We start from the raw sequence: 23,615 nt of genomic DNA, 5'->3' as shown, positions 1-23,615 counted from the left end.
GCCTCGCTCCTCTCCCCACACGTGTGTCCCACTCAGGGACACCAGGGACACTGGCAGCCTGAGCTGCCCCACGCACAGCTCCGAGCCAGGAGGGCTGCAGGGATGTAAACCACCTCTCCCCTGCACTGAGGGCATTCCCAGCCCAGGGAACAGGGACAAGCCCAGGTCACTGCACAGGCACATCAGCCCCTGTGCCCAGGCAGCTCAGAGAGAGAGGGACAGGAGGCAGCCAGCCCTCCTTTCTGTCTGCTCACATGGCTGTGGCCACAAGCAGTAGCCAGCTCCAGGGCACCTGGCTCTGTTTGCAGCAAAGCAGCGTTACCACATCCTTGCAGTATAAGAATTTTTAAAAAAAATAAATAAAAAAAAAATCAAAAAGCCATGACCTAAGGTTTGTTTAATCAGGATTTGCAAAGCACTAAGAGATACTCAGGAACCCTTAAGTGCAGACTAACATCTCCAATCACCAAGTGTCAAGATGTGCAGAGCTGCCTACAGACATGAAGAGGCACTTAGCCCACAAAAGCCCCCCTGTTCCACTGCTTCTGGAGTATCTCTGTGAGCCTGGGGCTGGATTTACCAGGAGATGTGATGCCTCCAGATGAATGCATGGGATTTGAATGCACCTGGGATGGGGTTTCAGCTGGGTGACAGCCAACAGCATCAGGCCACCATGGCCCAGGGGCATCTTTGGGTTCTCAGGCTGCTCTGGCTGCAGAAACAAAGCACTTTACCTTCGAGACAGAGCACCAGGAGAACCAGAGCATCTCCAGCCACCCTACCTCAAGACTAAATCACATCTTCTTTTCCTTACCTTCAAAGCAATAAATGCAAGGAAGGATTTATTGCTTTTTAACAAGTGCCACAGAATATGCATTTCATTAATTTACACGGGAGGCAGGGAGGAGGCGAAGCCAGCTCAATAAATTCTCCCAGACTATTGCTTTGAAACAAACAACTCTGCAGATCCAGCCTGTGGATGTCACAGCAGAGGCTTTTATCCAGATGAGCTATATGTTCAACAGGGTGACTAAAATGCTTCAAGAAAATGAAAAACAAAACAAAAAAATAAAAAAAAAACCAACAACAACAAACCCAACCAAACAAAAAAAACAAGAAGAAACCCAAAGAGGGTGGAGACAATGGAGCCGCTCTCTACAAAAGGCAACGTATCACTGACACGTTGTTTGAACTCCCAGTGGTGTATTAAAAAAATAAAAATAACCCCCCTCTGAACCACAGCTGCATCCTTAGCTCTCACTGCTGTGTTGTTTTAGCTCGGAGGGAAAAACGACATTGCTAATGCCTTTTTCTTCCCTCTTCCCCCCCACCCAGAGAGGAAAACATGTTTGTTTTTCTTGCAGTATTTACCGTGTGGATGGTGCAGCTCCACTCCCTTCAGACTGGGGAGAAAGGCAAGAGTGGAGAGGGGTGGCTTCAGGGTGGGATCCTTCCCATCTGATTTACTGGCCAGGCCAGAGCAAATAAAAGGGATAGTCTTTCCCCCACCCCAGCACAGCAGGGCTGCAGATGTGAACAGTGAATACAAAATCCCGCCTGAGCCCACAGCATTTCTTTGACAATAGAAAATAAATAGCTCCATATTTGTTTATTTAGTTAACTTCACTTCTGAGGGATTCATTTTGTGCTACTGAAGAGGAGGAAATAGGGATGAGATGAGGCTGGCTGGGCAGCCCTGCAGACCCTGCTGCTGCTGACACCAGTCCTTGCCACAAAGCCTGATGCTGTCCTGACTGCACCACCCCAGGGAAATCCACGGGGATGTGGTGCCAGCCCTTTGCTGGTCACCAAACATCCCAGGAGTGACGTCTCACAGTGCCAAGTGCCCCAAGCCCAGGGGCAGGTGGTGCTGCTTGGCCAGCCAGGCACTCACAGGGGACCCAAAATGTCCAGGGGCTCATCCCAGCTTTGCCCAGTTTGTGACCAAGGACCAGCACTCCAGCTGTCACCCCTGCACACTACACAGGGTCAGCAGCACAGAATCAAACTGTCAGGGCAAGGGTGGCTGGGGAGAACCTTCCTCTGTGCCAGGGGCACCCCAACACTTGTGCTGCTTCTTGCACATCACCAGTGCAGGAGGGAACAGGAGCACCTTTGTCCCTGGGAAGGCTGGGCTGGGATGGCATGGAGCCAGGGTGGGACAGGGAGTGTGAGGGAACCTCCAGACACCACAAAGGGATTCCCCCTTTCCCCACACAAACAGCTGCACGAGGTCAGAAATGGGCACAAGAGTGCTGAGGGAGCAGAGGCAGGAGGAGGGAGCAGTGGAACATCAATCAAAGTTACCCAGTGGTTCTGAAACAGACCCAGGACAAGAAGCATTTTCTGCTGGCACCTGCTGCTCTGCTGGTTTCCATTAGATTGTGGCATAAGGATTGGCACTGGAGCTGCACAAGCTCCAGGCATCCCAGTTTCCATTTTACCTTTCCATCTTGCGTCCCTTTCCTCTTACAGAAAGCAAACCAGAGGCAGACAGATACCAGTGTGTGCAAACTCATCCTTACCCTCGCCCTCCTGAAGAACACATCAAACACTCTGACACCAGCAGCTCAGGCACACACTGTTCTCTCCCCACGCTGCTCTCAATGCCATTTATCAGGCACAAACCTTTCACTTGCACACCTGTTTCTGAGTTCCAGATCAAAAGCATCCTCTTTCCTTAAAAAAACCTCCCAGATGAGCCAAGTAAGCAAACCACAAAGGCACAGTGCAGGCCCTGCTCTTGAGATGGGGAAGAACAGACAGATCCAAGGGTGCTCCAGGCTTCTTTCAGGATTAGGGCTCAAGCAGCAGAAATTCCCCATCAGGTTCATTAAGGTACCTGGGGTCAGGAGCAGCAGCAGGGCAGAACTGGGGGACCATCCTGAATTACCCCTGTCAGGGAGATCTGCTGGGGAGGAACCTTGCTCCAGAGCCTCATGGAACACCCACTGGCATTTCAAATGTGTCCCGTGTTCCTCTGGCCTCCTAGGAGCTGGCTGTGTGTCCTCCAACCCAACACACCCCATTCCATGGGTTTTTAACACCACTACCACAAAGTTAACTCAATGTGGACACACACTCCTGGGATTTCCCATTTTCATTCAGGCTCTGTGCATCTTCCCCCAGGTCTGCAGAGCTGCTGGGTGCTGGCAGCCACTGTCCCCTGCCATCTCTAAAGGCAAATATTGAAGGTAAAGCTTGCAGATGTTTATTTAAACAACTGGGAAATACATCACCCTTATCAGAAAATGTTCTGTTTGATCTGCTTTGCCATCAGATAAGAGTAAAAGCAGAGGGGTTTGTTTAAAATTGTACCATTTTTTCCCCAATAATTGCTGTTAAAATTATTCTTTTTATTTTCTGATGATTTCCAGACTTGTTTTTAAAAATCTTCTCTCAAATACCAACATTTCTGCCCTGCTCATTGCTACAGCTTCTCAGCACCTCACAAATCTCAATTAACCTCAGCCAGCCTGGGAGGTAAAGGCATATTAATAATCCTGTCTCAGATATGGAGAGACCAAAGCTGTTAGCAAATGAGGCCAACACTTCTCACCAAGTGCCAGGACTGACACTGCTTGATCTGGGGAGCAGGGAGGTAGAGCAGGAGCTTCAGGGCTCTGCACCTTCCCAGCAGCATGTCCAGAGCACACAACACAGGGAACTGGCTCTGGGAGATGGTGGCAGAGCCAGTTCAACTGGAATTATTCTGCTAATTACATTTCAGCACCCTCACTGAAACATTTCTGCTCCACGAGATGCAACACCAAAACCACTAAATCAGTTTTTCCCAGAGGATTGCAGATTTTGAAACCCACACTGCTGTGCTTCACCCCTAAACTCAGTTCCTTTTCCCCCCATTTTCCCCCATTCTCTGGTATGGATCCCATCACCAGTCCCTCATGACTTTTACTGGGCTGATCTACACAGAATCTCCAAGATAACAAAGTGCTGTTATGCCAATTTCACAAGGCAGGAGGGGAGCACAGACAAATTAATTTGGTTAGCTGCTATCACAAGCATCTATAGCACAGCCAGGGGAGGGACACCCCAAGTCAGAAACTCAGCTTGACATCTGTTCTATAATTCCTCTGAGATATCAGCTGGGATTTGACCTTGTAGCTACTTGAGCAGAGATTGTGAGCTATAACACAATCTTCAGAGAGACAATATTACATGCCTGCTTCCTATATCACACAAAGATAACACTACTATGTTTTTAAAGCATGTGTTATAAAAGAAGGCAATGAGAGATTAAGGCTACTGATATTTTTCTGACAAAAAATTTTCAGTCTCTCCACAGCAGCTTTGTCACAGAATTTAGGGCTCTGAGAAATACAGTTATTCTGCTTTATTCCCCCTAGACCCTCTCAAAAGGCAATTTCCCAGGTTATAAAGCTACAGGAATGTAACACACATTACCTGACTGCTGTCTTCTGAGGGCACCAGCCCATGAAGCACCATGGCAGGCAATCTCCAAAGTTTTGTCCAGAAGCAAAAAAGCCTGGTGGGTGACTGCCTGCAGGTGACACCCACCAGTTCTTGTGGACACACACCTGAATAAGGCATCACCACACCACAGAGCACGATAACAGCTTCTTACACCAGCTTAACCAGGAGTTAACCAACTCTGCTTCCACCAGCCACAGCCTCACAACCTTCCTCTCCTCATTTGGTACAAATGAGATACATCCCAGCCAATTAGCTAATAATTAAACCTGACTGCCAGGGCTCAGGAGCTTTTAGGGCACCAGTTCCCAAGCCTAAGCCTCCTCCCAGCCACTTTCACAGAGGTTTGAGCTCAGGGTGCATTTCTGTGTCTCGGGGCTCCGGGGTGATTCTTGGCACAGGGGCTGCGATGAGCCCAGGCCATCCTCGGTCACTGCTCCTCCTTTATCTCTCCTTGCTGCCATCAACACCAATGCAAGGACCCAGAGTTCTTGGTCCCCTGCCAAAGTCCCTTCCTCTCCACAAATAGCCCGGAAGAGGTTTGTGGCACCAGCCTTTGCACTGCCTTTTTTCCATTTGCTTCGCAGGGTGTGAGGTTTCCCTCACCTGCTCGTTGGGCAGGCTACAATCCTTCTGTCTGCTAAGCTTAGAGATTATTCTGCCAGCCAGGAAACTGTGTGGGACTGGTGGTGAGACCCAAACTGAAAACAAAACTCGGGACAAAAGCACTGAGAGCCTGCAAACCTGCTCAGATTAACAGCAGGTGACAAAGAGGCTTTCACAGGCTGGACAGCAGCACATGCTCTGCCCTCCCTAAGCTGTCACTGCAAAATGAAATTGCTGATCTCAAGTGCCAAGGGAAAAAAAAAGAGAGAGAACTTGATCCAAAGAGAAAATCTCACCCAAACTGGCCTTCAGATGGGGCAGCAATGGAGAGAAGTTGAGTCCCTGCTCCCCATTCTCCCCCTGCCCCAGGGATGCTCATTTTTATTTCCCCCCTGGAGCAACAAGTGGATCCATCCTGACTTAGATTAATTGCTTATGGAAGAAAATAGGCATTTCCTATCATATTTTCCTCCAGCACTTGGGTGGGACAGCAGCAGGCTGATGAGTTTTGGCAGCAGCAGGGAGCTGGGGAGTTGGTGGGAGCTCAGCCCAGCACTTGCTCGGGGTGGGACGGGAAATTCACTGTGGATGTCGGTCAGCAAGATGTGACTGCCTCGAGTTAAAAGCAGAAGCATTTTAATAAGAAATATGCCTCTGAGTCATGATGCTCCAGGGACCAGTGGTGTACTGTCTTACCCACCAGCCTCACTCAGGGACTTTTTTAAGGTCAGAATCTGGGCTTAAAATTGCTCAGCTGTGAGGAGAATAAACACTCGGTCATGTTTGCTCACTCGAGCTAAAGGTGAGTCACCTGTAATAACTTTCAGAGGGAAAATTATATGAGTAATACTTTGAGAGCAAGGTATGAAAAATACCAAGAGGGAGCCTTGTGATGTATTTAATAATCACGACCCCTTGCTGAATCATGATCCTCTCAAAGAACCATTCCCTCACTCACCATCATTTGATTGCATGGCTCTGGAGCGTGCTAACCCTAAAACATTCTGCAAATACATTTGTGTCGCTCAGCTCTATCTGTGTTTAGAGAGTGCCTTGGAGAACACATTAAACACTTCAGCTGCTAAAGCGAGTGTCAGCGCCGTCCCAAGAGCCTCTGAAGTAAATGATGTCGTTAAGCACATCGTGGGAATAGTCATATTAATCTCCCAGCTCGGAGCAAACCTGCCTTTGCACCAGAGCCACGGGGGTCAGAGTGGGTCTGCTGGCACATTTTCAGCACTGCCAGCTGCTGGTACCGGCAGCAGGACGAGCTGTGTGAGGCCTGACCCTGCTGCTGGCTCCTGTGGAGCTGGAAATGGAGGAGCAGGTGGGAGATTCTGGCCAGGGCAGTGTTTGCCTCAGCACCTGGCAGCATCTCCTCAGCCCTGCCAGGCTCCTGCCACACTCTGTGCTCCCAGCCCAGCCCAGCGAAGGCAGGGGGGCACTCCAGCCCTGAGGGATGAGCATCCACCCCCAGGATAGCCTTGGCTCAGGGGATCAAGCCAGGGAAGTGCCTCCTGCTGGGTATTCAGTAAGGCCAGGGGGCCTGGCTGCCTCTCCCAGGCAGCTCTCATGGTGTGTTGGATCTGCTGTTGCAGGCTGGCCAAATCCCTGGAGAAGCTCAAGCATCAGCCTCGAGCTTCCTGGCAGGTTGCAGGTTTGGATTTTACAGCATGTTAAAGCACTGTGGGGGCTGAGAGAAGGCTGAGCCGTGGGTGCAGTGGTAGCAGAGCATGTCCAGCCCCAAGGGCAGAGCTGCAGGTGCCCCAGAGCACAGAGGAGCAGGGTGGGCTCTGCTCCAGCCAGCAGCTCCCCTGTGCTGTCCTCACCATGTGCTCAGGACGCATTGCTCACGCTGCCGGGCAGCAGGATCCTGACACGGCTGTAATGTAATTTTGCATGTGTTAATTTCATTTCTTGGCTTTGCTCAGGATCAGCTATTATTCTGCTGAGATCGTAACCAGGAACGGGCGAAGCTGGTTCAGAGAAAACAGCCAAGCCCATGCCTTTCATTTCCTCTCTCCTCCCAACTGCTGTGACCTTTGCCCATTATTAGAACCAAAATTGAAATAAGCCTTTTCTTTCTGAGGCTCTGAAATACTCAGCTCTGAGTCAAATTCATGGAACAAGGGAACTGATTCAGACAGCCACAAGCTATTGTTTCAGTTCCACCTTAAAGCAGTTCCAGCTCTGTCAGCTCTTTTCTTTCCTCCTTCTAAAACCCAGCTGGGAAAAGCCCCAGTAAGGGGCCGGTTGACACTGGGGATGGAGGCACTGGGCTGCTCACAGCTCTTTCCAAAGCAGCAGCACACATCTCCCACCCTGTCCTGCCCAGGCAGGGGCTCCCTGTCACTCAGGGGACAGACCTTTGCATTGTCACCTTGCTGGAAAACCGGTGCCATGATATGGCAAATATGGAGTGGGTGGCTCCTGAGGCAGGAGCTGGTTCTTTGGAGGGCCTTGCTTTCACTAGATCCCAAAAAAAGCCAGCAGCTGGTACTGAATCCCTTGGAGAAGGGAGGAAGCCCCACTTGAAGGACTGCTCTGCACAGACTCACTCCCACAACACAATAGTCTTATTTAAATAAATAAATCCTCCATCTTTAGCCAGCAGCATGACAAACTCTGCCTGGACATCCCTGCAACCTGCACAGTTCCTGGAGGAGGGCTCCCTGCACTGCTGTGAGCATTTCTCCCAATCCCACCCTGCTTCTGAACCACAGGTTTGTACTGGTCCAGACCTCAGTGTAGCTACACCCAGTCTCAATTCCCTGGAGAGGGTAAGCCAAGCCCCTAGGAAAAAGGCTATTATGGGATTCTCTGAGTCACCCTGTGCCTTCTCCAGTTGTACTTAAACCTGATACTGATCCATACTGTTGTTAAAAGCAGAAATTAAGCAGACAAACAAGTAGCTGGGAAGGCACTTTAAAGACTTCTCCATCAAAGGTGATTCCAAAATATTTTCCAACTCGGCATCCTTTAGCATAAATACACCACCCAGCTTCCCAGGGGCCTTTGGGGTAAGATCAGTGTGGTAAGGAAGGTTCTTCTCTGCCAAAGTCTGATATTTGAGCAGCTCCTACTTGCAAAATAACACAGGCACCTGTTGTTTGTTTTGGCAATTCTGAAATCACAGCGTTCCTATAAACTCCACACACACACACAGGTCCTGGGAGAGCCCTTGCTCTCAGTGCTGGAGGAGATAATGTTTTTAAATAAATAAATCCTCAAGGTTTCTGAGTGGTTTAGCCAAGACTGCATGGAAAAATTACCGTGCAACTGTCAAATAGTTGAGATTTAGGCCCAAAGGCCATGAAAGGTGTCTGTTCTTGTTTCATTGCAATGAAAGCTTGCCAGCCATGACCACAACTGAGCACAGCTCCTGGTAACAGAAGTGCTTCTTAACAAGGAGAGGTGGGATTTGCTTTTAGAGCACCTTTACCACCCAGTCCAGTGGAAATCTCACAAGGAACGTGGTAAAAGGTAAAATTCAGATGCAAAGCAAAATTTAAAACCACCAAGAGCTAGAGCAGATACCCACATGTGTGCAGGCACGAAGATATGTTGGTGCAGGACCCTGAGCAGGGACGGGCACAGGGATCCTGCACCACTCTAGGGAGGAATAGACAGTGTTTGAAATGAGGCTTTTTGTCCTCTTCCAGAAAAAACCAAGCCCACAGATGTTAAAACTGCAGTGCTGTGCATTAAATAACAACCTGTTATCCAGCCTCTTGCCTGAAACATGTTTGTTTTGTACAGCATTTATGCAGAAAATTTTTTCAGACACCCAAGACAGTTGTGATTACTCACCTTAATGTTCAGCATTTATCCATATCTATCTCATGGTAGTTAACATACACAAGCCAGCCAGGCTTAGCAAATCTTTGCCCTTTCCTACATTATTGATCTGACATTTCCTCTGGAGTATTTCAACTGAGAATTAAATTAACGCCGTATCTATGGACATTACCTAGTTAAAGCAGACCAGCTGCACAGCCTGGCACACCCTTTGTTCAGTCAATCACCATCTTCCTTTTATTAATTCATGAAACCTTGTTGTTATTTCTTAAAAGTGGAAGATGCCATTAGCAATGCTAATGAAAACTACCAGGCTCATTATGGGCAGAGCTCTGCAGACAGCCCTGAAAGGGCTCTCTCCATCCTACAGAGACCTCGCTCTGCCCTTCCCAGGCAATAGGAACGAGCTCTTTGCTTCCCCTCAGACATGTTCTTGGGAGAAGATATGCCTGCACATTAACTCTGTGGTGACCAGACAAACGTGCTCCACCTGGGCATCTCCAGGAATCCCCTGGAATGGTCCCACCTTAGTCCTGGCGCCAAGGAGGAGCCAGCACTGGGAGGAATGGCATCACCCCAGTTCTTTCCCTTCTCTTTTTAAGCTCAAACTAGCTTGTTTCCACAGTTAAATATTAAGGTTGTATCCACAGTTAAATATTCATTTTCCCTTTTGCTTTTATGTCACAGAAACCCCACTGAAAGATCAGGAGGAAAAACAAATTACTCAGGAAAGGCTGTTTGGCCTCAGGAAGAGGTGTCCTCAGCATAGACTCAACTGCCTTCCTGGATTTACAGGGCTTTCTTTGGTATTTAATAAAGATTGCTGCTCTGACACTAAAGAGAAACATCTGCTGCCTTGTGTCTGGCCAGCTTTAACAGCCTTTATTTTTCCTCCTTAAGAGAACAGTTTGGATTGATTAAGACTCAAGCAAAGTATTTTATACTTTGATACATCCCCAGCTTGTTGAAATCTTACCTGAAATATTAAAAAAAATCCAAACAAACCTACAAAAAAAAAAAAAAAAAAGAAAAAGAAAAAAAAAAGAAAAAAAGTACATTAAATGAAAGTCTGGAGGACATGTGAAGGCCCAGAAACTTCAAAGCAGCATTTTCAATGCTGAGGACTGGATCTAAAGACTTTTCTATTGCTCCTGCCACAAAGAGGGCCTTCAGCTGGGCTCTGCTTAGGCTGGGGCTTCACCTGCACAAAGCTTTGCTGCAGCTGAGGGGCTCCCAGTTTGTACACACACACACACACAGAAGCCTTGTGAAGAACAAACTGGGCAAAATCCCCAGTTTTGGACTCTGTCTCGCCTTCCACCCAGTTGGAGAGCAAAGCATCCAGAGGTTTCATATTGCTGGGTCACTTGGAGATGTGATGGGAGAACCCGGGGATGCTCTAACACTTGCAGAACTGCATCTTCAGACTGGAACAAGACAAATTTTCAGTTTGAAGAGTGTAGTAACATAGAATAAAGAAAACAAATCAGAGGCAGTGCCTTTTCAGAGCTTTTACAAAGCTCTGAAAAGGAATCAGTGCAGTCTTGTTGATTCCAAGCATAGAATACCTCTAGGTAAATAAAAATACTTCTGCTTCACACATTGCCCTGGGTTATTTCTCCATGGAATACCTAAAAAGAGGTTTTAGCTGTCAGATTTCACTTCCTTCTTTAAAACTCCTCTAGTTTTTGTTTGCAGAAAGGAAAGCTGCCAGAGGAGATGATAAATGTTAATGTTGGTAAATGCACAGTGCTGGGTGAAGTCGTGGAGCATTCAGGCAGATGATGGCTCTGTAAAAGCATTTCAGAGGAGAGGAGATCAGGCTCAGGGCTGGCTGGATGCTGGAACATGGTCCAGGTTGCTGCTCTGCACCCAGCACGAGCAGGCACAGGGTAAGGGGTTAAGCACATGCAGCCTCTGAGCTGCAGCAAGAGGCCTCCCTCATGCTGAAAACTCATCACTTGAATAGCCCAGCTCAGCAAAAAAGCCTCCATTTCAGAGATAGGGAAATGATGTGCTACGGTCCCTTGCACAGCTTAGCTGATGGGGTTTAGGAATAATGTGCTTTGCTTCTGCTATCAAATATAAAAAAATTCCTTGCTTCTGTGCACCCAAAGAGTCCATTCATGGGGGGGTATTTTGTACTGCGGGTATAAATCAAGTGTCAAAGCATGGGGGACATTTTGTGCTGTAGGTAACAAGTGCCCATTGGGGTTTAGGCTGGGGCTGCTTCACCTCCCCCTGACCACAACCACCAGCTAGGGACCACCCTCACTCAGCTCCTCTGTATTTTGATCCCCCTAAGGATTTTCCCTGTGTAGAAAAGACATCAATTCACTCCCTTCTCCTGTAGTTTAATTGCTGAAATTATATTATAGAACTGGAGAAGGACACAAACCATAGAAACCAAACCCCTGGAAACATCGTGACACCCAACCACAACCCATTCTCTTCACAAAGAAGAAATCACATCAGGTCAGCTTCTGCACAGCCAGTTTATTTGGCTAAGACAAGAGAGTTGCTGGAGCAAATAATTGAGGAATAGTATGATAAAACACAATAACAGCAATAAGTGCCTTTACTGATGGGCCTCTGAATGAGACGTGCTCAGTGTGCTGCACGTGCCCCACGTGCTGTCATTTCCTTGCTCTGAACAGATTTGCTGAAGATTTGAGCCCTAATCTGTGCATGTAACATTATCTCAGCATTTGTATTTGTGTGCTGATCTTCTGTGGTTAGACATGGCTTTGGCTCCCACAGGGCTCCCTGACACACTGTGACCCTGTCTGCTCTAAAGAACTGCACACCAGGTCTTACATGGGGAAAAGGTTTGGTTTGGTGTTTTTTTTAATAGATTTTTTGTTGTTGTTGTTGTTGTTTTTTTGTTTTGGCTTGGGTTTTTTGTTTGTTTGGGTTTTATTTATTTTTTTTTAATAAAGCCACAGATTTGTGGTGTCTGATCCCAGTGCTCACCCTGGGTCTCAGAACAGCAAAGGCATCCACTGACTTTGGCAAAGGGCCTCATCCAGGTACCCAAAACAAATGACAGACCCTCAGCTGATGTTAAATCAGTGCTATTCACACTGCATCCCAAGGCAGGATCTGTCTGAACCACTGCCCACTGAAAATGCAAGAAGCCAAGTGAAGACCCCAAACCGTTACCAAATAACTTTGTTTTTTTTAATGTGCTCAAAACTAAACAGTCCATGTCAGGAGCATTATCCTGAGAAGGAAGAGCACCTGCCACTCCTATGGTCACAGTCTCCCTTTTTCTTTATCTTGGGCTTCTGACTCCTTAAACTGTTGTGGAATGTCATTTAATTAAGCATTTTCAGGGTTCACTCTAGGCCGTGGGATTATGCTGTAAGCAGGCAACGCTGGCCTGGAGTTGTGATAATTAAGGCCACGAAGGACAGCTTGGCACATTGTCTAACCAGGGAGCCAACATAAATATGCCAGAGCTCGTACTAAATATTTCCAAGGTAGAAGAATTCAGAGTTACTAGATGGGGTTTCCCCTAATCATAAAGGAACAGAGAAATAAGGAAAAAAAAAAAAAAAGCACTTTTCCCAGTTAAATTAAATTAGAAAGGAAATAAAAGACATTAGAAACATTCTTGACAGAGGAGGGCCTGAAAAGACTTAATTCCAACCTTACTAATTCTCTGCTTTTATGAATAAAGGATTAATGAGCACTAAGAAAGGGCACTGCTGCCTCTGCACACCAGCTCCACAGACAGACCCTTCCTCCCCGTGCAGGGTATCACCCCAAGGGTGGCAGCTGGGTCCCCACAGCACCCATTGGGCAGCCTGGGGAAGGAGAAGCATAAATTAGGGCAGGAGAATAATAAAATAAGTGCCCAGGCCCAGTTCCCTCAGGCAGCACCTCCGTGCAGTGGTCACTGCCCAGTGGTGTCCCTGGAGCCACAGGAGCACTCATGGGTCACGTGAAGGAAAACCACCACCTCCTCCTCCACTGCAGGTGCAGAGGGGTTTCTTGTATTGCTGCCTTCACTTCTCAGCTGCAGCTCCAGCTGAGTTCTCCACACTGCTGCCTGGGCATCGCCTCTCCTCCTGTCTCCATTCTCTGCCTCTCATCCAGTTCTGTGCTCCACACCATTATTGCATTGTGCAGCTTCTGACAAATGCCTGTGGAAAAAGACAGAATCCTTCAGCACAAGAGCACCTGCCAAGATTCCATGCTGGTGAGACCCAGTGGGCACCCAGCACCCAGTGCTGGCACCCATCTCCTCCCAGCCTGGAGTTCCTGCACAGACAACACCCTCAGGAATTTTCCCCTGTTCCCTGCTCCTCTCATGGGATAGGAATTTACACAGCATGATGTTTCTCTTAGTGATAATCTTGTCTGTTTTCCCAGTTTGCTTGGGCTTCTTATGTGCTGGCAGAGGTTTATTTTATCCTTGAACAGGCTCAAACACAGCAGATGGGTACAACCAGCTCAGCTACCTGCTGGAAAGTCTGTATTATGGTTGTGCTATGAATTCTCACAGAAGTTTCTTTGAAAATTACCAAGTGTGACACACAGTTTTGGGTTCGAAGGTTCCTGTTGTTTCCAGTATTGCCAGGCATGACAAATTCATATAATACAACAACAATGTTCAGGGCATTACAAAGGAAAAGGGGGAAAGATGCATTCAATCTATGCAATGTGATTATGGAAGAAAGACTGAAAGACTGGATTAAAAAGAAAAAAACAGAGAGGCAAATGATAAATAGAAAAGAGCTCTATAGTCTAAGCATAACTTCAATGAATAGTGACTCCTGGTTACTGAGCTGCATTTTACAGGGCAGGGAGACACTGGTGTGTCCAGCACTAAGCACAAACAGGGCTCTCTGTGACCCTGTGCACCACTGGACCTCACAGCTGCCATTCACACAAAGGCTTGCAGGAGCCAGGTCATTCTCCTGCTTTTATGTGCACCTGAGTGAAATGCCAGCAGGCTGGGCAGCAGCCCTGTGCTCCCTCTCTGTGCCCAGCAGCCTGGGCTGACAGCCGGGGCTGCGCGGCGTCGCTTCCCCAGCGCCTCCTCATTAGAAGCCTCTCCTGAAACATGCTCAGTGTCATTTCCATTTAGCATCAGGTGACAGGCATTTCCTTCTCTAACGTTCACTTTAACAGTGGTATTATTACTTTTACTCGAGTGCTTTGATTTAAGCCACGGGAGATGTCACAAATTAGTGTTTACAAAACTTAACACGAGGGGGCTGTCAGTACTTGCTTGAAGACAAGGATTTAGATGGTTGAGACCCCATTGAGGAAGTAGCAGACTAATTGCAGGAGCCAGGGTACAGAAGGATTCTAGACCAAAGTGTCACCTCAAGCAGAAGTGAAATTAATGATGCTCAGAGTGTAGCTCAGTCAAATGAAACTCCCTCCCCCTTTCTGTTGTTTGTTGTTGTTGTTGCTTCGGTTTTTACACAATGCAAAAAGGAATTAAAAGAACAGAGTGACAGAGTCCAGCTCACCTTGGTAACTGCTCTGCTTACAGCATCCTGCCACTGCCCATGAGATACATGAACACACTCAAACAGTGAGCATCACTCATGAACCAGCACCAGAGCTATGTGCTGCAGGAGAACAGAATCCAAGAGGGCTTGAATAAATAAATTGCCTCATGATTCAAGGAGGATATACAAATTCTTCTGTGATCCAAGAATTCAGTGACACTATCTGTTAGTTAGGAGACTGTTTTCCAGCAGTTAGCTATCCAAGTGGAAGGAATCTATTTTGCATTCGAGAAAGTCTGAAAAATACATGTAATTGCTCTGACTAATAAACAGTCAGGAGAAATAAAAATTGTAAAAGCGTGATATTTAAAATCCTTCAAGTATAGAAGGCATCAGTGTGCAGAGGAATGCAGAGTATCCCTTAGAAACACGGCTCTCCTAAGAGGCCCTTCAGCAAGGCAAGGTATTCCCATGTTCACCGTTAATGAACAACAGCCTGCCACTAAACACACAGCAGCACTAATGAGGAGTTTGATACCAGTGCAGCTTCCTCTCTGAGATGAACACAGAACCTCAGAGCCACCAAAGTGGCCGAAGGTCCCATCAGACACCTCCTCTCCAGCCTTTCATCATGATTCATTGCACTGCTCAGTGCAAATCACAAGCTACAAAATTGCATTATCAGTACAGCTCTTTTTAATCAATTCAAGGTACTGATGTTTAAATATCTCCTGCACTGAAAAGCAATTGCTGTTTAAATCCATTTTTTTAAGAAATCATTATAACATTCTCATAATTGCTTATCTCTCAGAAGAAGATAACGCAGACACAGCTGCTATTTCAAAGGCCATTTTAAACATGTAGCTCAAACAGTCACATCTGAAATACAGCAGAGATTCTCTCTAATTCAGGAACCTATTTATTGCTGACTGCATCGTGTGGCAGGGCTGTAGCCTTAATTACACTCACACCAGAGGTATTTATATACTGTGACTTGCCCAAGGACTTTTTCCTGTGCTGGGTCCCCTTCAGCAAAACATTTCAAGAGATGCTCGAGATCACACACAGGTGATTTACTGAGCATCTCTACAGTGGCTTTAGGGAGCTGTTTTCCTCTGGATGACGCTCCCTTTGCTTCCCCCAGCCACATGTGCCCACCAGCCACCTCTGCTCAGGGTGGGCGGATGGCTTCAAACCTCAGCATTGCCCCACGCTCACCCTTGGAGCCCCAGGCCTGCCTCTCTAATAGAAAACCTCAGGAAAATATCTGTGTGGTAGATAGGGTCACATAATGCTGCTGGGGTCAACAGCCATCTCTATCTGTCTGGATTTTAAAGAGGAAATATGATCTTGCCTTGAAATTGAATATCTGCCTTGTCCACAGGTGAGCGAACGCTCCCAGCTGCCTGTGGAGTGCTGCCTCCCCAGCCAGCACAGCCCCAGCAGCAGGGCTGGTCCCTGGGGGAGCTCAGATGCCAGTGGCCAGGACAGCAGCACAGAGAAGTGCACTCCAGCTGCTGCTCTCAGTGGGGTATCAGCTCCCACAGGGTTCCCCAGAGTCCCCCTCCCATCCTGCCCTGCCCCTCCTGCTGCTCTCCTCACCCTGTGGCTCCCGGCGCAGCAGGAGGGGTGATGGCCCAGGACACTGCACCTGCATGCAGCAGTGTCCCCAGACAGAGCCCCCAGCACATCCCCACTGCCACCCCTGCGAGCAGCCGAATCCCACATCAGCACCTGCTCTGGCAAATGCAATCAGAGGCTCTGGGAGATTGCAATTCCCATTTCCATCAGTGATTAGAGAGCCCAGGAGCCTTCCAGGAGCCAAGATTTCCCACCAGTTCACAAGCAATTCATTGCCCTTCCCCTGACATGGCCTGAGATGGAGATCTCGGCTCCACAGTGCTCATTCCTTCCACAGTGCACTGCCAAACCCTCTCTGCATCCTTTCCTGCAAGGAACAGAGCTAAACACAGTGCCCCAAGCACCAGGTTTGGGAAGTCCCAAAACATCATGGCCCATCAGGATCATCCATCTTCCACATAGTACAGGCCTCAGGGCTTCCAAAAATTAATGACAGTGGAAAACCAGGGACATTTCTTAGGAAAATACACATCCTGATGTTATTATTGCTGGTACTGAATGAGGTACTGGTGCTTGTGTTGTTCCAACAGTTAATTATCTTCACTTTAAAAAATGTGCATCCTTTTTCCCCTGACAGAAAACTATGCCAACAAATTAGTCAAGCTAATCAGTGCCCTGACTCACTACCTAACATCTAAGAACAGGAGAAAGAGATGAGATAAAATACATGGGTAATACAGGTTCTAGAAAACTACAGATAAAAATACTCTGGAAACTAGGTTAAATTACTAGGAAGATAAAGCACATTAAAAAACAGGAGGATATGAATCAATAATTTACATTTCAGAACAGTTATTCAGACATTTACAAGAACTTTCAAACACCTGTCTCCCTTATCCCTCTCCAAATCTTGACCCTGACAACGATCCCCAGCGATTTCCTCAGAACTGAACTAATTTTTTACAACCTCCTGAGATTTTGCTAGACAGGAACATGGCAAGTGAATGGAAAGGGAGAAAATATTTGGGGTGTAGGAGGGGATCCAGAATCTCACTTGATTGCAATTGTTGCCACCAACACAGTGTAGGTGATTTCCCAGCACTTATAATTTAAACAAATTAATGCAGTTCTGCTGCTAAACATTGTGTTTAAGGACACAGAGCCCCTGATGTTGTTAACACAGCTGGAATGCCAGCTCAGAAATGTCAGCTTTCCTCCCTGCACTGCAAAAGCTCTACTGTTAATTTTGACATCTGGTTTTTAGTGAGATGCATTTCTTGCAGAGCAAATGCACACTGACAAATCCAGGGCCCTCTGTGTATTTTGGTAAATTGCAATCCATTATGAATATATATCTTGCTGTAATTAAATGTTAGCTTTGCAGTTGCAATGCAAGCTGTCCAAGTATCTGGTGGGAACATTTAATAACAATAATATTTTGCTACCTCATTTAAGTATACCTAATACACTTGCCTGGATGAGTTTTTCCCCCGATATATTAACAGCTTAATAGCACACAGGTGAAAGCAACGAGGTGATATTGAGATAAAAAACTGCCCTGGCAGCTTGGAGCCTCTCTGCAGAGGAAGCAGAACATTGACATGTCTGCAGCAGCTCCCACTGGGATCTGGCTGACAGCAAACATCATGGATCAAGACAGTCCTGCGACAATGCACAGCTCAATTACTGCACACTGCTCACCCCGAGAGTGCTCCCAGGGCCTGGCCCAGGGGGCTGGGGCTGGGTGCACTGAGCAGGGCTGGTGGAAGCCTTCCTTGCACCTGCTTTCCAGCACTGCGCAGGAGTCCTTCCCCTTCTCGGTGATAAACTGTTAATTTTTCTCCATTTAGCCCAAACTATTCTAAACACAAAATCAGATCCCAATGTGAAGAATCACATCTGTCCCAGAGGAGAATGGCTGAGGACGTGGTCAGGGATGGCACTGCACTCCCCAGGGCAGCCTGAGTGCCCCTGGGGCTCGGGACTGTGCCTCCAAATGGGCTTCCTGCACCAGCAGCCACAGCCCAAATACTCCAGCTGCATTTAAGCCTGACCTGTTCCGAGATCCATTGCTTCAGCTGGCTCGGTTTGACTTGGCCCTGGATGCGTATCCCAGTGAATCAGCTCCCGCCAGCAGCACAGGCTTCCAGAGGACTCCCCTCAGCCTGGGGCGCCGGCTCCCCGCGCACCCCAGAGCCAGGGCAGAGGCGACAGAAGCCAGCACTGGGCCAGACACACAAAGCCAGGGCTCCAGGCCCCGCGGCCAGGCACTGCTGCTCTCAGAGCTGCACTGAGCAGAGCAGAGCCCCGCAGAGCCCGGCTCGTCCGCTGCTCCATCTCAGAACCTTCCTGAGCAAAGCTGGAAGCCAGCATCCCCTGGCAGAGCCAGCCCACAGACACGGCCACCCCCTCCACGTGGCATCACCTTTTTCTGCTGTATTGCAAAGTAAGTTAATTTAGCCCAAAGCTTCAAGAGTATCTGACTCTACCTGATATTAAGGATTCTGTCAGAAATATATTAAAAAGGAGGCAGCAGTTGAGTAAATCATGGCAAGTTATGACAAGAAAAAGAGTACAATGAGGCCTAGACACCAGAAAAACAGACTAAGGAGCTATTTAGACACAAGCATATTTTTTAATCTCATTAATTTTGCAATAACTGCTCTCTATCTTAAATTATATAAAATAAAAATAAACTATAGCATCTAGAAAGAAAACCTCAAGAAGTCATTAAAACTTTTGACGCTGTTTATAATCAAGAAAAATGAATATCAGGTAGCAGGGGAAGGCAACTCAGCAGCACAGGTACTACAATTCCTGGGGATTTATGAGCAGCCTTGGTGTGGGGAGAGGGGAGTTTTCCCAAAGCTCTGCATGCAGACTGGATAGAACAGCCACACAGAACTTTACACGGCAAACAGGCAACAAAGAGAATCACAGGCTCTCATTTCTTCTAAATTGCTCACCATGTCTTGCTCTAGCACATAAAATTTGGAATGTTATCCAACATATATCAAGACTCCAGACAGTAAAATCTAGAAGGAATTAGGACCTGTGTTTTTTCATCTCAAATCAGTACCTTGTCCATCTACTGGAACAGTAACAGTTATCCCAGATAAAAAACAGTCTGCACCATCTGCTATTACTGTCAAACTTATTATTATACTCCTTGGTTGTATTTTATTTTAAACTGCTACTTCATAGGAGGGAAGCAAAGCTCACAGTGAAAGGACTTAACTGACATCAGGGATGTGGATCAGGCCCCTGGTGAGTGGAAGAGAATTAATATTAATTCCTAACTTTCCTATTTGAGCATGACGTGCCCCCGGGCTTGCTGCTTGTCGTAGCAGAATCACTATCTCCTGTTTAGGCATGACAATATTTGTCAAGTGTAATGCTCATTAGGCTGCTGTGTGGTCAGGCCAGCAGTGGATAAACACTGGGGAAGATCAGGTGGGGACTAAAGGTCTGTGCTTTGTGGTCAATTACAGCCAGCAGCATTAATGATGTCACCATGGATAGCCACACGGGAGGAGAGAGGGAAGTGCTTCTCCAAGGCTGGTCTTGACAACACACCTTGGCTACGAGGAGCTGGCAATGAAAAATGTAGTGTGCACTTCCAGCCCCTGCCTAACCCTCTCAGTGATTCATTTCAAGAAGAGTCTAGTGGCTTCTTTTTTTAAATATCTGAATAAAAGACAGGCTTTCTAACCTGAAGTGCATTCTCTTCTATTCTTCAGAATTCACATTGTTGATGATACTTCAACTTGATGTCTAATCAAAGAGAGAAAAAGCAACACAGGAGCTGAAGGAAGTTTCATATCTATGCCTTTGTTTTGAGCTCTACACTTCTCCCCCCCAAACCCTGCAATTTCCCAGCAATCCCTGACATTTTGACTCTATTTGCTTGGAGAGTTCTTATCCCAGCTCCTATGCAAACTGTAAAAAACCAATATGGTTTCTTACCCCTCTGCTCTTGAAAAATTACATGTCTTTTTTTTTTCTGTTTTTAATAATTATTAAGATGGGGGTTTAGTTTTGCAACCTCTTAAAAAGGGAAGGATAAAAAAATCTTGCTTTAAAAGCAGAAAGATGCAGCAATACTTAAAAATACTCACTAAAGGAAAACTAATAGTATGGTTCATCATCATCTTCAGCTGGCAACATCCCACTTGCTACCACAGGAGAAGGGCCACTCGTCAGCTTCTGCTGCCAACCCACTGCAGGGCAGTGCTTCAGTGAATGAAAGCAGAAACAGCATGAGCTTTTGCAATCCTAACTCAGCTCCCCAAGCCCACTGGAGCACTATAAATACAAAGGAGCATGAGACAGCAGTAACAGGTCCTGAAATTTGGCATATGCATAACAGACTAAGTAAGCATGGGTATCCCAAACTAAAAAAAAAATAACCCAAAAATCCATGGTCCAGCCCTTCCCCAAGCAGGAAATTACCTAAGCTCAATTTTAAGCAGGATTTAAAACTATGTATTTAAGCTCAGGACAGGTTGAATGCCTTGCTGAAGGAGGAGTGCTTTGATCAGAGTCATCATTTGTTTAACCTATGACCATTCATTTCAATTTAATTGGCATCCATCATCCTCACCAATGCAGTGTAACAGAGCACTAATATGGGGGCCCTGGCCATATTCCATTCCTTTAATTGCATTTGTCAGCCTAAACAGAACCTCCATGTAAGGTTATTTATGTACTTGTCCGTGGACAAGCAAGCTAGCATTCAATATTTGATGTGTTCTCTAAAAAAGAAAACCACATTTTCTGTAAGTGAGGTGTAGCTCAGCCAGTAATTCAAACTCTCAGCATCCATGAAATCCTGCAATCCATTTATGCCTGCTTTGTAGAGCTGACGTGTGCTTGGTGGTCTAAAGCCTTTTATTTTTCTCTTTTCCTTTCCAGCATGTGCTCTTGTACTTACCAGGGCACTTACAATATTATTTAGGCTGCTGCCTGCAATATTTTCAAGCTACTAGAAGACAGTTTCTTAGACATTTTCATAATGTTTTGAAATGCTGATGAGGATTTAGCATTAAAATTAATGGCAGCCAGCCGTGGTCTTTCAGATGTGAGACTGTGCAGTATTTTCTGGGAAAAAGAGGGGGAGCAGTGGGGAGAAGAATGGAGATATAAATAGCCAGTCTTGCTTTTCTCTAAGCAGGATCTTTTTAATCATGTAAAATAGATTTTAAAGATTAAAGACTCTAGGCTCCTTTCTGCCTTTGCTCATGTCTTGTATCACCAATTTTTTTATATGTAATTTGAATGAAAAAGGACACACATGGTGTTTTCATTTGCATTATCCCAAATTGGAATTTCCCCTTGAAGAACTTAGCCCCTATCTCGTTTGCTGCAAGGAGGAAGCCACCATACCTGTGTGGAACAACAAAAAACAGGAGGAAAAAAACCCCACAACAGCAAAAAAAAATCATTATCCTATTTTTTGGAGCTGGAACTTCAGTTTTCTGAGATTTCATTTGGAGCTATGTCTTATGAGCTGAAAAGGAGGCAGAAGAAATTCAGTCCAGGTGCTGTGTATGTATGAGCTGCAGCCTCAGATTTCATCCAAACACCACAGAACTGCACGTGGAAAACCTGCACTAATAGGGGCATCAGCACTGGGAAAAATAGCTGCACCAGGGGCAGGAGATCTCTGTCCTGCTCAGGAAGTTCAGTGGTACCAGGGGTGCTCTGCAAGAGCTGCCAAAAGTGCAGGGCAGAGAGGAAAGGCCCAGCTCCACAGAGGAACAGTTAATCAAAGCTTTCCTGCAGGACAACTCAGCCTGGCAGGAAGCCAGAGGAGCTGCTGGGAGGAGAGAGTAGATGAAAGGACTGAAAATCTGGGGCAGAGTAGCCTGTCCATGCCCATGAACAAGAATGAATGGAACCAAGAGGCTTCCTTCTGCCACTGGCATGATAAACCCTGTTTTGCCACATCACTCCCTCTCACCAAGACACACAATGCAACAGGACTTTGATCTCAGCACAATGCTCATTCTTAAATCTACTTTTCCAATTCAGGTTATGATAAATTCCCCTTAGACATTGACCAGAGCATCCTTTCCCCACCTTACACTCTTTAGGCTTGCAGCTACAGTCCCACTCAGTTTCCAGCTGTGACTCTCCTGGAGCAGGAGGTCTCTCATCTCCTCCAGGATTCTGAGGCCAACAAAACTCAGTGCTGGAATGCATTGGTTTTATTGTCTGTACTTAGTTGTACCTCCCAAATGACACAGGCACAGGACATCTGGATAATTCTCCTTGATTATTTATGAATACTCAGAGCATCCTTACTTTGTTCCATATACTAAAATATCAGTGGCCTCATCAGCTAGATATTCTTTCATATTCATAATAGAATGGAAACAAAGAATATTGTTCATCAGACACAAGCCCATAAATCCTCCATTTGGAATTTACCTAAAAAACCTGGCCAAACCTGAGACAGTTTTCTGGTGAGCTTCATCTCTGTGGGTTTAACAAGTAGAGTCCTGTAGCCCACACAATTACTCTGCCATGCACGTGGCCTGTGGAGAGAGAGGTACCTCAGAGCATGTTTATATTTAAAAAAAGCTGTTGTCATTCTAAGCAGTACCTTCTTGTTGGGACTGCATAGTTAGAGTGAAAAGAAATCATAGCATAGTTTGAGTTGGATTAGACCTTTAGAGATCACGTAGTCCAATCCCTTTGCATTGACCTCAATGAGATCAGGTTCCTCAGAGCCCCATCCAACCCGGCCTTGAATGTTTCCATGGATGGGGTATCCACCACCAATCTGGGCCATGTATTCCAGTGCTTTACCATATTCATTGTGACAAAAAAATTCTTCTTTACATCTAAAACAAACACACACAAGCATACTACAAGAAAATAAAACATGTCTGTTATTACAGGGAATAACTTTTCCTTGACAGCTCTGGAAATGAAAGTTCACAAAGCACATATAGTGTGGGAAGTGTCAGCACAAACCTCCCAGGAGAGCCTCCAGCAGCATGCCCGGGGGATGAGGGCAGTGTGTTCCCAGCCTCCAGGCTTGCTCCTGCCTCTCTGCCAAAAGTGGCCACCAGCACTTTCAATTAATTCCAGGTGGGTTTGTTCCACAGGCACCGATCCACTTGGAGCTGAACCAAAACGCTCCCCTTGCTGCAGATACTGCACATGCTCTGCTCAGTCCCAGCCTGCAGATCCGTTTCAAGGTCCTGACCCGAGTTTTTAAAGCCCTTAATAGGCGAGGGCCTAATGAACCTTGGAGACTGCTTCTTACTGCACACTCCAGAGCAGCAGCTGGGACTGCTCTGGGTGAGCAGGGCTAAGTGAGCTCAGGGTGAAGCCCTCCTCGCTTTCTGCAGCCAAGCCTCCTGCCACCAAAGCCTGAGCCCTGCCTTTTAATAAGAATAACATCCTCAGACACTCATCTGCAGTCCTGACACAGCTTTCTCCACTATGGCTGCTGCAGCATTCATTAAAACGTAGCACAAGATAAAGAAAAGCTGCATTTTTTGAAAAAACCCTTCATTTTGGAAACAGGACGTTTCTTCAGGTCTTTGCAGAAAGTCATGGTGAGCTCATGTCCTCAGGAGCAAAGGGACAGGGACATCTTCTTAGACTATAGAGAAGCAGGTTTGGGAGTGAACTTGAGAGGTGAAGGTCTCATCCCTGTGGGGCTACAGCGAGGGCAGCTCAAGCAAAGTCACCCTG

General features: G+C 46.7%; 1 protein-coding gene across 26 annotated transcripts in view; it reads right to left on the bottom strand.

Annotated features, from left to right (window-relative positions):
* The window catches only part of LOC110478122 (uncharacterized), a 104,048-nt gene that overhangs the window by 50,221 nt on the left and 30,212 nt on the right, over positions 1–23,615 (bottom strand). For 10 of the 26 annotated variants that reach the window (XR_002466713.4, XR_014958583.1, XR_014958591.1 and 7 more), the window contains one exon: positions 11,333–13,004. The exons of 1 other annotated variant lie outside the window; for it this stretch is intronic. Coding sequence is in view for 3 of the 25 variants with exons in the window: in XM_085592734.1 (XP_085448860.1) it covers positions 12,874–13,004; positions 22,338–22,444 (238 nt within the window). In the remaining 22 variants the exon portion in view is untranslated. Of the gene's footprint in view, positions 1–343; positions 10,284–11,332; positions 13,005–19,617; positions 19,680–20,023; positions 20,139–22,337; positions 22,445–23,615 lie in introns of those variants that run through there. 15 more of the 26 variants (XR_014958582.1, XR_014958586.1, XR_014958581.1 and 12 more) reach the window with 10 other exon arrangements.

Source organism: Lonchura striata, chromosome 15 (genome assembly GCF_050655825.1).
Source record: "Lonchura striata isolate lonStrDom1 chromosome 15, ASM5065582v1, whole genome shotgun sequence".
In the NCBI taxonomy this organism is placed as follows: domain Eukaryota; kingdom Metazoa; phylum Chordata; class Aves; order Passeriformes; family Estrildidae; genus Lonchura; species Lonchura striata.
Note: the sequence above shows the minus strand (reverse complement) of the source record. Positions and strands in the feature narration are given on the sequence as shown.